The 13,340-nt window shown below is 39.3% G+C and overlaps 1 protein-coding gene across 5 annotated transcripts in view; it reads right to left on the bottom strand.

Moving 5' to 3' along the window:
* The window catches only part of LOC140464073 (endonuclease V-like), a 113,167-nt gene that overhangs the window by 46,238 nt on the left and 53,589 nt on the right, over positions 1-13,340 (bottom strand). Inside the window, exon 8 of one of the 5 annotated variants that reach the window (XM_072558753.1) lies at positions 9,651-9,806. The exons of the other annotated variants lie outside the window; for them this stretch is intronic. Coding sequence (XP_072414854.1) covers positions 9,798-9,806 — 9 coding nt within the window. The 3' untranslated portion in view covers positions 9,651-9,797. Of the gene's footprint in view, positions 1-9,650; positions 9,807-13,340 lie in introns of those variants that run through there. 5 annotated transcript variants of the gene reach the window in all.

Here is a 13,340-nt window from a genome sequence, read left to right as displayed (position 1 = left end):
GAAATCTATGAAAATGTCACCCATTAAAGTCTAGGATAAAATGAGGCCTGCAGATGCTGGAGATCAGAGTTGAGATTCTTCTGCTCCTCAGATGCTGCCTGGCCTCCTGTGCTTTTCCAGCACTACACGCTCGACACCCATGAAAGTCTCCCTACTGAGAAACAAACTCAAAGTTCAATACTACTTTTTTGCCTTCTACTTGATGCTGCTACTGCTACAGAAATCAAAGTATTGGGAGAGATGCCCTCGCTCAAGTTAATACAAGAAACACAGTCATATAAATCCAAGGAACAAAGGCAGTCACAATAATGTAAAAATGCAGACAGTCATGTTAATGCAAGAAATCCAGGTAGTCACAGTAATGCAAGAAATGCAAGTAGCTGTATCAATGCAAGAAATGTTTATCATTTAGACATTATCATTAACAAGAAACACAGGCGGTCTTGCCAATGTAAGAAATGCTTGTAGACCAATTGATGTGAGGTACAGAGATAGTACACTTAAAGCAAGAAAGACAAGCAGCCCCACAAAGACAAGAAAGTTTGAACAACTTTTTCTTGAAAATTTGGCTCCTATGGAATTTAGACAGAGTCATTGCTTTTAAACTTTGAGAGTACTAGGCTCATTCTGATGTAAGTCCTGACAAGCTGCACTGGGATGAAAAAAACACAATCTTTTAATGATTTTTTATTGAAACAGGTTCAAAGACCTCAATTTTCAAAGGTTCAGCAGAATCTTCAACATTACAAAAATGGCTCCGGAACACTTGTCCCTGAACAAGGCTCCTGTGATTTTCAAAGGGAATGAATGTGATGTGGTCCAATTTGCACATCCATGGTTCATGGAGGCGAAGGTTAAAGTGCTGTCTAATTGCCTCTGTCCAATCTGACTTTCACTAGTGGGTTGTCTAAAACAGGAATTTTGCAACTTCTAAAGCTGTCAGAGTCCTTTTGAGGGGTAGGTTACCCTTCTGAAGAAAGAAGATTCCCTTTTGGATATTTCCCTCAAAGGTCTTTAAGGGGTGCCCTTTGGGATTCATGAATGTGAATAAAAACCACGTAAACTATTCAGCACATTGAAACTTTCAAGAGAATTATGATAGCTATTAAAATGATTTGTCAAAAACATTGCCTTTTAAATATTTGAAAGAAAGACTATATACATGTTTGCTGTTTCATTCTGTTGATAAGCGTAGGAGCTACCATTACAGGATCAGTTCTGCAAGACTAATTTCACAGCCTTTCATTATCTACACTGGAGTGCCTTTCAGTTCATAATTTGACAGTTGAAGTGAAAATATAAATTCCAATACTTGTCTTATTAGGAATTAAAGAAAGTGAAAGGTGATACTTTTAAAAAATCAATAGGAATTTTTAAGAAAAGTTGTTAATTCTTCATCAGATACTTAAAAGCTTTATTTTATCATATCTTGTTCCTGTATGGTCCAAGGTGGATACTGGGTGAGTTGACATGGTAGATATCAGGGCAAAGAGCGATGGGCCTAAGGTTGGCATAAATTGGCACTAAGTTTGCATAGGGGCTATAAGCAGATATGTGGGTGTAAGGGTGTATGGGAGGGGGTATGAGATAGCACAGGTTGACATGGATGCAGCATGGGAGTTTGTGGGGAGAGCTGAGGCTATGTGAGGAGTGAAGGTTTTATAGTTTTCACTAAAAGAAATTTCTAACACAGTGCCAGAGCACCAAGGCAGGGTCTCTGTACCTGACAACCTCATCACTTATTCTGGACTCCCAGAAAATGCAACCAACTCCCCGAACAAAAATCTGAAGTTTCTGGGTTTGAGGATGCAGGCCTTGTTCCAACCCTGTGCCCCTCACCTGGGAGTGGCAATTCAGGTCACATTTAACACCAACTGTTGTGGCTCTTTACAGTAGTGCTGAAGTGAGTCACAACTTAACACTGATCATGCAATATATTTTGATCAAGAACATTTGTAAATCATATATAAAACCTGAAATTGTCATCTGAATATTTGGAGCATCGTGATTTTTTTATCTACAAATTCCTTTTTCTGCTATATACCACTGTCTGACCCAAGAAACAGCAAACATACTGTTTCTATAATTCTGAAAATGAGCCTACCATTGTGACATTTGTGAAAGTGGGATGGAAGTTCTGTATCTGAATTTTGCTCTGTCGCACCAAAGTGTGCTTGTTGCTCCTTTCCAGATGACACAGCTGAAATGCAAGAGCTCAGAGTCAAATGTAAGTGTGTTAACATTCTAACATGGATTGACACCAACATAAAATCTTCACCTTAAGTATGTCTTCCTATGCCTTACATGGAATGTACAGCTAAAAAATAGACCATCCAGCCCAAATGGTCTGGGCTATATTGATGCTCCACACAAATTCGCTCCCACCTGTCTTTATCTAGGGACATAGAAAACTTTACAACACAGATGGAGGTCATTTGGCTCATTATGTCTGTGCTAACCTTAATGCTGGCATCTGTGTTGCTCATCTCAACTATTTCGTTAGACTGCAATCTCCATATTCCAATCACTGTCTGGAAGAAGTTCAATCTTAAATTTTATTTTCATACCTTTAGTTGCAATTTCTCAGTTTTTAAAAGTTCTTTCATAGAATATGGACATCACTGACATGGCCAGCATTCATTATGCATCCTTGATTGCCATGGAGAACTGCCATGGTGGTTATTTAGCTCCATTGCCAAGGAGACCAAAGCCTCAGATGAGGAAATGCTTTACATCAGTTTCTTGTTAGCTTTGGAAAGAATTGCAGTGGTGGTATAGACGTTTTTGTGTATGTTAGAGATTGGAATGGAAAGAGTTAAACACATGGCCAACAGTAGGCCTTGATCAATTCGAATCACCCACTGTGGAGTCTTTTTTTTCCCCCTGATGTTCTTACACTTGATGCAACTGCAACACACTAACTTCTGTGAACAAGCAAGCAAATTTTATTCAGTACAGTACAGTACAAGCTTTGTAGAAATTCTGAACACTCCTTACCAAAGTTGCAAGGTGTGTTCAGGGGTCTCCATGAACAAGGAAACAGTCCTTCCTTTATACAAAAACCTTACATCACAATTAGTAATGTGCAAAGCACAGTTCCCAGTCACTCCCTCACAGTCACGTCACTCAAGACACCCCCCAGCCACTTCCTCACAGGCACATGCCACTCAAAATACAATACAGAGACTACCTCACCTCCAGCAACAATGTAATGCAAACCATCCCTTAATAGCCAGATCTGGTGTGAATTGTATTTTTTTTATAACTATAGGGGTGTAGTCAAATTCCAACTGCAATGCTCCTATTGATTTCTGAGTAGGGGATGAAAATGTAAATCTCCTCTGAATGGCAAGGGATGGGAATATAAACCTCTCACATTCCACCCATAAGACAAAAGACACACCACCCTACCCCGGGGCATTCAATTTCTTGCAGGTCAGCAGAACAAATTAACTCTTTAATATCACATCCTTGGAGAGCATCTATGTGAATGATTCACTATCTGACTGTCCTGCGACCAATCACTACAAATACTTGCTGTATCAGTATAAATACTCAATGTTGGCTTAATTCTCTGAAAACTTATCAGCAACCTGGATCTCCAATGTACTAAATTATGGATGCAATAAGGCTTTGGTTGGTGATATCGTTAAAGTAGTAACATTTTATTAGGTTAAAATAAAACACAAGCACATCACCTTGTCTCAGATCTGATTCATGGTTTGTGATCTCAGCCAAAGTGACAGAAAGGGTGGAACAATTAACTTTGGTGTCCTTTGGCAAACTTTGGGAAGGGGAAGGGAGTTGGAGAAAGAAAGCTTTTTCTGAAAACTATGCAGGACTGTGCTGGGCAAGATTTAGATTTAGATTTAGATTACTTACAGTGTGGAAACAGGCCCTTCGGCCCAACAAGTCCACACCGCCCCGCCGAAGCGTAACCCACCCATACCCCTACATCTACATCTACCCCTTACCTAACACTACGGGCAATTTAGCATGGCCAATTCACCTGACCTGTACATCTTTTGGACTGTGGGAGGAAACCGGAGCACCCGGAGGAAACCCACGCAGACACGGGGAGAATATGCAAACTCCACACAGTCAGTCGCCTGAGGCGGGAACTGAACCCGGGTCTCTGGCGCTGTGAGGCAGCAGTTCTAACCACTGTGCCACCGTGGCAAGGTATGATTTTTTCCCCCCTTTATATTCATTCACAGATGGTAGCTGTGAGCAAAGGCATTATTAACACCCATAACTAACTGCCCATCTTCTTGAACCAAGAGTGTGTTGCGAGAAAAGCACAGCAGGTCAGGCAGTATCCGAGGAGCAGGAAAATCGACGTTTCAGGCCGGAGCCCTTCATCAGGAATGAGCTCATTCCTGATGAAGGGCTCCAGCCTGAAACATCAATTTTCCTGCTCTTCTAATGCAGCCTGTCCTGCTGTGCTTTTCCAACAACACACTCTCAACTCTGATCTCCAGCATCTGCAGACCTCACCGACCACCTTCGTGAACTGCTGCAGCGTGTTGTCGTAGTTTTGATAGAGTTGAGTAGCTTGTTAGGTCATTCCAGAGAGCAGTTAAGAATCAAATGCATTGGTATGGGTCTGGATTGACATGTCGCAGACAGACCACAATTGCACGTTTCCTTCTCTAAACAACTATCATGAACCAGTTGGCTTTTTAGGACAATCCAACAGTTTTTCATTCACTAAAACTGATCACTTCCAATTGTACGTTTATTTAATGAACTGAATTTTAAATTCCCCAAATGCTGTGATTTTTTTAATAGATATTTTTATTAGAAATTTAACATTTTTACAAGTTTACAAAAATAAACAAAACTCTCAAGTACAAACATTGATATGCAATTAAACCTTAAATATATAATTACCAAAATTTAACAAAAGAAAAATACCGAAAAAGAAAAAAAACAAAACTCAACTAACTACTAATCTATCCTACAACTAACCAGAGTGTATATTTAAGTCTCTTACATTATTAAAATAAGAGAAAGAGAAAAAAAAACAAGAAAACAACGGATAACATAGAAATTGGGTAGTGAGATACATGCTTGGAATGTGTTAACATCAAATATAACAAAACCCATATTCGTGCGGGATTCCACTCCTAAGGGGCCCCAGACCAGCCAGGTTCGTAATCTCAATTAAATAAAAGCCCTTGTTAGGATAGCCAAATATCTGTATTCATATAATTCAAGAAGGGCTGCCATATTTTATAAAATAATTCGGTCTTTCGGTGCACCATATTTGTAAGGAAGTCAAGGGGAATTCATTCCATAATTAATCTGTACCAATTTGAAAGTCCGGGGGGGCCCTCAGCCACCCAGTTTACCAAAATATTTTTCCTTGCACAGAAAGAGAGAATAGAAAATAGTCTCTTCCTGTACATATCCAGGGAGGGAAAGTTCGAAAAGCCCAAAAGGATACAGGGTCCACTTTAATTTCCGTTTCTAAAATTTCTGTCAGGGTACTTGCTACTTTAGTCCAGTATCTACGGATCTTAAGACAGGTCCATAGGCAATGTACAAGAGTGCCCACCTCTATTTTACATTTGGGACACATTGGAGATGTTCCTGCCTTAAATTGTGCCAATTGATCCGGGCCCTATAAAGTATCTTCAGCTGGATAGCCTGAGTTCTGATACAGATGGTGATTCTTCTGGCGTTTACCCAAATGTCATTCCACGTTTCTATAGAGATTTCTAGTCCTAATTCCTGATCCCATGTTTTAAGCAAATTGTCCATCTCTCCCAATACTTCATCATGTAGTAAAAGATAAATAGTACTGATGGAGGATACCCCCATTGGTCATAGTACTCTATATTCTCTATCTGATTTATAAAGACTATCTAATAACGTAGTCTTCTGTATATAGTCTCGAATTTGGAAGTATCGATAGAGGTCTCCATTAGATAATCCGAATTTCTGACGCAGCTGTTCAAAAGACATCAAGACCCCATCTTTAAATAGGTCCCCCAGACATGAAATACCCCTGGATCTCCAGAGTTTAAAAGTGGCATCTGTAAACCCTGGTTGGAATCCCCATGCTCCCACTATCGGTGCATAAGGGGATGTTTTATATGAATTACCCTCATTTTGCTGCATTATATTCCAAGCTTTAATTGTGTTTAGTATTATAGGGTTTTTACAGTAATCCATAATGATTTTCCTCTTGTCTGAAAATAAAAGGTTAATAAGTGGGCATTTTACTTGAGAAGCCTCGATGTCCAGCCAGATTGATTGTGGATCAGACAAGACCCAACCAGCTATTAATTAATAGGGAACTTAACTGATATTTCCTAAAATCTGGGAAGTCCAATCCTCCCTTTGCCTGTGGCAGCTGTAGCTTCTTCAGCTTAATGAGGGGCCGTCTATGATTCCAGATAAAGGAACCCAACCAGCCATATAATTTATATAGAGCCATCCTCGGCAGCATCACCGGAAGCATTCTCATAGGGTATAGGAGACGGGGCAGGACATTCATTTTAATTAGTGCTATTCTACCCAACCAGGAAATTGGAAGGTCTCCCCATCGCTGGAGGTCCTGCCTTATCCTTTCCAGTAAATGCACAAAGTTAGCCTTGTATAACTGACCAAATACTGGGGTAATAAAAATGGCTAAATATAAGAAACCCTCCAGGGACCAAAGAAAGGGAAAATGGGATCCATCCACTAAGTGGTGTATCACAGCAAGGCCACCCATTGGCATAGCCTCCGATTTTGAGAAATTAATTTTATAGCCTGAGAACGTGCTAAATGTATTAATAACTTGGATTACCTGTACCAATCCTTGGGGCCATTATATTAGGATCAGCCCGTCCATCTTCTGCTAGTGGTTCAATTATTAGTGTAAATAACGATGGCGAGAGAGGACATCCCTGACGGCAGCCCCTACCCACACTGAAGCTATCCGAACCTAATCCATTGATAACCACAACTGCTTTGGGATCACTATACAATGTTGAAACCCATTTGGTAAACACCTTTCCAACGCCAAACCTTTCCAATGTGTAAAACAAATATGACCATTCAACCCTATCAAATGCCTTTTCCACGTCTAATGAAACTACTACTCCTGGTATCTTTCCCTGATGGCAGGCTTGAATCATATTCAAAACCCTTCTAATATTATTGGATGATCTACGGCCCTTAATAAACCCCGTCTGATCCTCCTTTATGATGTGTGGCAATACCCTTTCTAGTCTCAATGCTAACGTTTTAGAAAGGATTTTAAAATCTACATTTAGGAAGGATATTGGTCTGTATGATGTACAATCTTCTGGATCCTTTCCTTTTTTAAGGATAAGAGAGATATTTGCCTCTTTCAGCGAAGGCGGGAGACAGCCCTGACTATATGCATAGTTATACATGTCCATAAGTGGACCAGCCAATATTCCTGTAAATCCTTTATAGAATTCAGCTTGAAAGCCATCTGGGCCAGGTGCCTTACCGCTCTGAAGTTGCCTGATTGCGTCAAGTATTCCTTGGACTGTTAGGAGAGCATTTAAGACCGATACCTGTTCCGGAGTTAGGCCCGGAAAGGTCAAATTTTTTTTAAATGATTGCTTCCTCCTAGTCCTGTCTTCACAATCCTGCGATTTATATAAATCAGAATAAAATTTTCTAAAGATTGCATTAATCCTTTTATGATCGTGAGTCAAAATACCCGTACTTTCCTTGATAGACGTGATGGTTTGAGGGGCCTTTTTTTCTTTGCAAGAAATGCTAAGTATCTACCCGATGCGTCGCCAAATTCATATAACCTTTGTTTTGCAAATACAAATGCTGTAATTTAAACTCACATCTGTAACACAGTCCAACTAAAAAACAACTAGGCGACTCTACCCAGTGACATTTATACTGATGTTGGCTCAGTGATTGGACTAGGCTTGACTGTGGTGCTGCACATTACTGTTTAATCTGGTAATTCAAAGGCATCCATGGAGCAGGCTGGGTCACGTCTTATCATGGATATATATATGTGTATATAAAGCATTAAATGCTACACCATTGACAGCATTGCTTGATCTACCATGCTCCATAAAGAAAACTCCAATCCAAAAATGACTATCTCTATCTCAGTCACAATTATAACCCAGGCAGAATAGGGAGATTTTAGAGGCTGCAATAGGACTTTGCCTGTTTTATAAAGTTGTCGTTAGTGAATCTATTTGCACATTTATTTTGCCATTCTAAAACTAAAGGCCTATTAATGGGAAGCAAACACAATAAAAAGGACATAGTACTGACTGAGAAAGTTTAAAATTAGACAACTATATTTATAAACATTTTAATCGTTATTATATGATAATTGAATAACCTATAATTTGTGATCAGGGTGCTTAATCTTCATTGGAGTTCTAACATACTGATGGGAGAAAAGAAATTTGAAGAAGTTCCTCATTTGATCATTAAAAAATGCAATATTTATGACTAGTCTTCAATAGAAAAACAATGTATTTAGATGAGGTATTTCGGCACTGAGGAAAAATATCACATTCTAATTTCAAAATATTAGCACTGACATTAGTGGTCATGGATGAAGCATCACTTAGGTAACAGATAGAACAAAGGACCTTTCCTTTTACCCCAACACGGGCCTGAATTCTAACACAACATTTTTCATTTCCTATATTAGCACCATACCTCATAGCTTCATTGCTCAGGGAGATTGCTTGTTTATTTTTAACCGTCGGCGGTTTTGTGCCACATCTCATCACCAGAAGTCATTAGGTTGAGGATGCCAACACCCATTTCATGCAAAGCGATCATAACTCTAAACTTCATCTTTGTCTCACAGATGCTGTGAAATCATGTCTGATGATTTAAATATGTGCTAGATTTGGAAGTGAATGCTCAGCATTTCAGCTCCTTGGAATGTTTTGTTACATTAAAAATGCTTTGATTTTTTCCAATAGCTTACTTACCTCAATTAGCCCATCACATACATTCTTGTATTACCAATAAAGATTCAAACTTGTACTGCATGCTTTTGTCAGAAATGCATATGGTACATACAGCAGTAATCACCATAATAAATGCTAATCGGTATCACAGAGGATGCTATGTAAACAAGGCGTCATATGATGTCTCATTTTGTTACATGTTCTGTCCAATGCAGAACAAACACCATGTTACGCCTTCTGAATTTTATTCAATTTGCAAAAATTTGTGCAGTCCTTTATAGAAATATGCAAAATAAATTATTCAGTTTAAAAATGCAATGGTTGTGGCAGATGTGACAGATCCTAGAGTTTAATGCATTTCGATTCCCTGAAGATATCACTTTGAAAGTTGATTATGTCTGAAATTGCTGTTTTTCATAATTCACAAAGGTACATCCATTTTATTTAATGGTTTCCGTCACTTCTGTCTCAGGCAAGAAATTAGATCATTGGACATTTGGATTAATTTTCTACAAAAATTGAACTTTTTAAATGAGATTAATTATATTATTAAATATTTAACGAACTTAATAACTCAGCAGGAAATATTGTACTACCCTCTTGTGGCCAGCAACATAACTGCAGCTATTTGCAACTGGCGGATGACTAGTTACTGTTTCAAGCTCTACAAGGGAAACCACTAACCAGAAGTCCTTATGTATTTAAAAGAAAAATACAAACCTTCATTTGACAAAGGGGTGCTTTAGTGAAGGGTTGATGTACACGGCCGTTTTTAACCATTCCACCAGTGGCTATGATATACGATGAGTAGAAAGTCTTCTCCAGCCCCAAAGGAGGTTCAATATTCCGATAAGTTCATATGTCAAATACTTAAGCCTGCTGCAAAACATATGACTTAGCAATGTGTATGCACAGGGCAGGCCAAACATCAGTTCAACTGAAAGCAGGAACCACATGAAATTGGTACAGCTCATTATAATGGGGGAAGTGTGAAGTAAGTGGTACCCATTTAGCTTATTGGTATTATGTTAAAATCAGGTTTCTCCAACACTATTTAAATTTAACCAACATCTCTCAAAGGGTTAGTGTGCTATGGCTGCAGACAGGAGGTGATGTACGGGAACCAATAAAGCTTGTGAGGTTTGTAGATTGCACCCGAGGCTCTCCAGTGCTGCTTTGGGAACTCTGACAGTGGACAGGAAAAAGGAGTTGCAGGTACAGAAAGCCCTACAAGCAACACCTCCAATAGAATCAGCAAAATGTGACTAAGATGATAAATTCAATGAGACTATCTCCAAGTTGTGGCGGCAATGCCAAAAGAGACCAAGCTGTGATGTTAAGAATTCTACATTTCATTTAACTCCTCCCTCCTCAAACATTGACCTCTTCATAAACCTTCACATTGTACAACTGCTGCACCAAATTTTATTTCATTTCCTACTCCTGCTCACACACTCTGTACCCGGCAAAAGCCAACTATTTTCCAAAGGTACAAGGCTTGAATCAGTCGACAAGTCGACCTACCTCAGCAGCACTCTCTAGAGTGGTGGGCATTGGCAATAAAGTCAATGCCAGAATAGCTAAGGCCAGTGGTTATGACAGAATCCCTGCAGTGCAGACAGAGATCAATTGGCTCATTTGCCTCTTAAATGTTGCAATTGTACCAGCCTCCACGACTTCCTCTGGCAGCTCATTCCATACACGTACCACCCTCTGTGTGAAAAAGTTGTCCCGTAGGTCTCTCTTATATCTTTCCCCTCTCACCCTAAACGTTCTGGACTCCCCGACCCCAGGGAAAAGACTTTGTCTATTTATCCTATCCACGCTCCTCATAATTTTGTAAACCTCTATAAGGTCACCCCACAGCCTCCAGTGCTCCAGGGAAAACAGCCCCAGCCTGTTCAGCCTCTCCCTATAGCTCAAATCCTCCAACCCTGGCAACATCCTTGAAAATCTTGTTGCGCTGCAGTAAATACCTTACTTATTGCTGAATTATTTTAAATCAGAAAAACCAATGTGACTTCCACCCAATTTGCTGCTGGAAAAGTGCCCAGGATTCATGATATAAGTGCACAGTTCACATTCAGGTTGCTTCCATGGCGCGCATTCCTGGTGACGAGACGAACAGGCAAATACTTTGTTGTCCAGAATTTGAGCATCAAGGAACTGGTTTGAACAGGGACAGTGCACCTTTCATTATTTTGTTAGCCATGGCTCAGGACTGCTGAGTCAGAAGATTCTGAGCTGAAGATCCCTTTGGCTTCAAAATCTAGACTGACACTTCAGTGCAGTGCTGAGAAAGTGCAACACAATTGCCTTTTGGATGCGTTATTAACCAGTGCCCGATCTACACTCTAATGTTAGCATAAAAGATACCAGCATGTTATTTGAAGAAGAGCAGTAGAGTTCTCCTGGGTGTTCCAACCAACATTTATCCCTCAACAAAATGTAAACATTGCTGAGTGTGACACAAAGTTTACTGAGGCCGTGGCTACATGGGAAAGGGAAGTAGGAACTATAATTTTTATTGGCTTTGAGACATGTTCAGAAAATCAAACAACCCAAAGTTAACATTGACAAATTCATTCTGGAATACAAACTAGGACAACTCACAAACCCTTTTTCTCTGTCATAATTAGCCTCTTGAAGCCATTTCTCATTCACTACCATCCATCAAAATACATTGGGCCAACACTTGTATGGTTAAAGTATTGATTTAATTTTTAAATAATTAAATATCAATTTAGTTTTAAAGCTTTAATTTTGCACTGCTTCGTGAGAAAACAAGATTTTGCCAGTCAAGTAGGAAGCCCTTTCTGCGAAAAGTGTTTCACAGAAGTTAGGACCTTTGAGTCCAAGGGACAAGTATGAAGTTGGGGAAAATTTATTATTTAAAACATCACTAAATAATAAAACTCAGGACATGTCAAATCCAAGCACTTTCATTTTGAATGAAGGATGTTTGCTGTGGGTTTGAGGTCTTTATAGTGGAGCACTGATTCAAACCAGTTTTTCCAGCTGGTGTTTCGTAGATCTGGATTGAACCCAACAGAACATGCATCTTAAAGACTAGTGAGCATTTATTTGAATAATATGAATGTTTTCAAGGCAGTCAAATTCAACGGTGGCTTTGAATATATGGTTGAGTCATATATTAAACTGCTGCATTATTACAATTCTGTCACAAAATGTAATCTGTGCAATTTATACAGCCAACATTATAATCCCATGCGTGATTAACATACAAATGTTATTATGATATGAGAAGGAAAATGTAGCAATTTTGTTACATTAATGTTATGTCCCAATGCAGTTGGTAGATGCTGAAACACTACTTTGTACCATAAAAGCAGTATGGAAGGGGAAAATATATATTAACTTGAGATTTGGCATTGTTCAGATCAGCTAGTTATGAAGGCTGACTTATTTTATTCATTACAGTAATATAAAATCAGAAGCCAGGAGCCAAGATTGTTTTTGGAAGTGAGCTTTTGATTTTTTTTCAAGTTACCATCTCGCCTTTCTTGAGGCATTCCTCCTGAATTCGTTGCTGCCTGGTGATATTCCAGTGAAAACTGGCTGACAAACTAGGCAGCAAGAACGTTGCAGTTAAGTAATTTTGGATTTCTTTTCCAAACACCTTTTTAAAAATATTAAAATGTCAGAAGTGCTGAGGTCTATATTGGAAATTTAATTATCTGAACATGTCTAACACTTCACTCCACAACACCATAAATTACTTAGATGCATTCCACTCAAAACTACTGCAACATTGTTCAGTAAGCTGTGGGACTACGGCTTGAAGTGCAGTGGTAAAGGAACTTTTTCATAATGAATGAATTCAAATTTGTCACCAAACACCTGAAAGACAGGGTTAACTATTTCGACTGAGAATGCCCATAAGGACCCTCACCAACCTTTACAGAGGCACCATAGAAAGCATTCTATCTGGGTGATTAACGGCTTGCTATGGCAACTGCTTAGCCCAGGACTGTGAGAAACTAGAGAAAGTTGTGTACATAGTCCAGACTATCAGACAAGCCAATCTCCCATCCACGGACTCCATCTACACCTCTCGGTGCTACAGGAAGGCTGCCAACATCATCAAAGCTAGGCATTAGATACAAAAGCTTAAATGTGGGTACCAACAAGTTCAGGACAGCTTCTTCCCTGATTAGATTGCTGAATGGATCTTTCCAATTTCAAATCTAATGTTGATCTGGCTTTTGTGCGCCTTCTGTGCAGTCATACTCTTGTATACCTCGCTTTATCTAAACACCCTATCATATGTATGTCCTTGTATGTTACGATCTGCTGGTACTGCATGCAAAACAAAACTTTTCATTGTACTTAAGTACACATGGCAACAATAAATCAAATCAAATCAGAGAATCTATTTTCCCAATAGATGAT

Source organism: Chiloscyllium punctatum, chromosome 39 (genome assembly GCF_047496795.1).
Source record: "Chiloscyllium punctatum isolate Juve2018m chromosome 39, sChiPun1.3, whole genome shotgun sequence".
Taxonomy (NCBI): Eukaryota; Metazoa; Chordata; class Chondrichthyes; order Orectolobiformes; family Hemiscylliidae; genus Chiloscyllium; species Chiloscyllium punctatum.
Note: the sequence above shows the minus strand (reverse complement) of the source record. Positions and strands in the feature narration are given on the sequence as shown.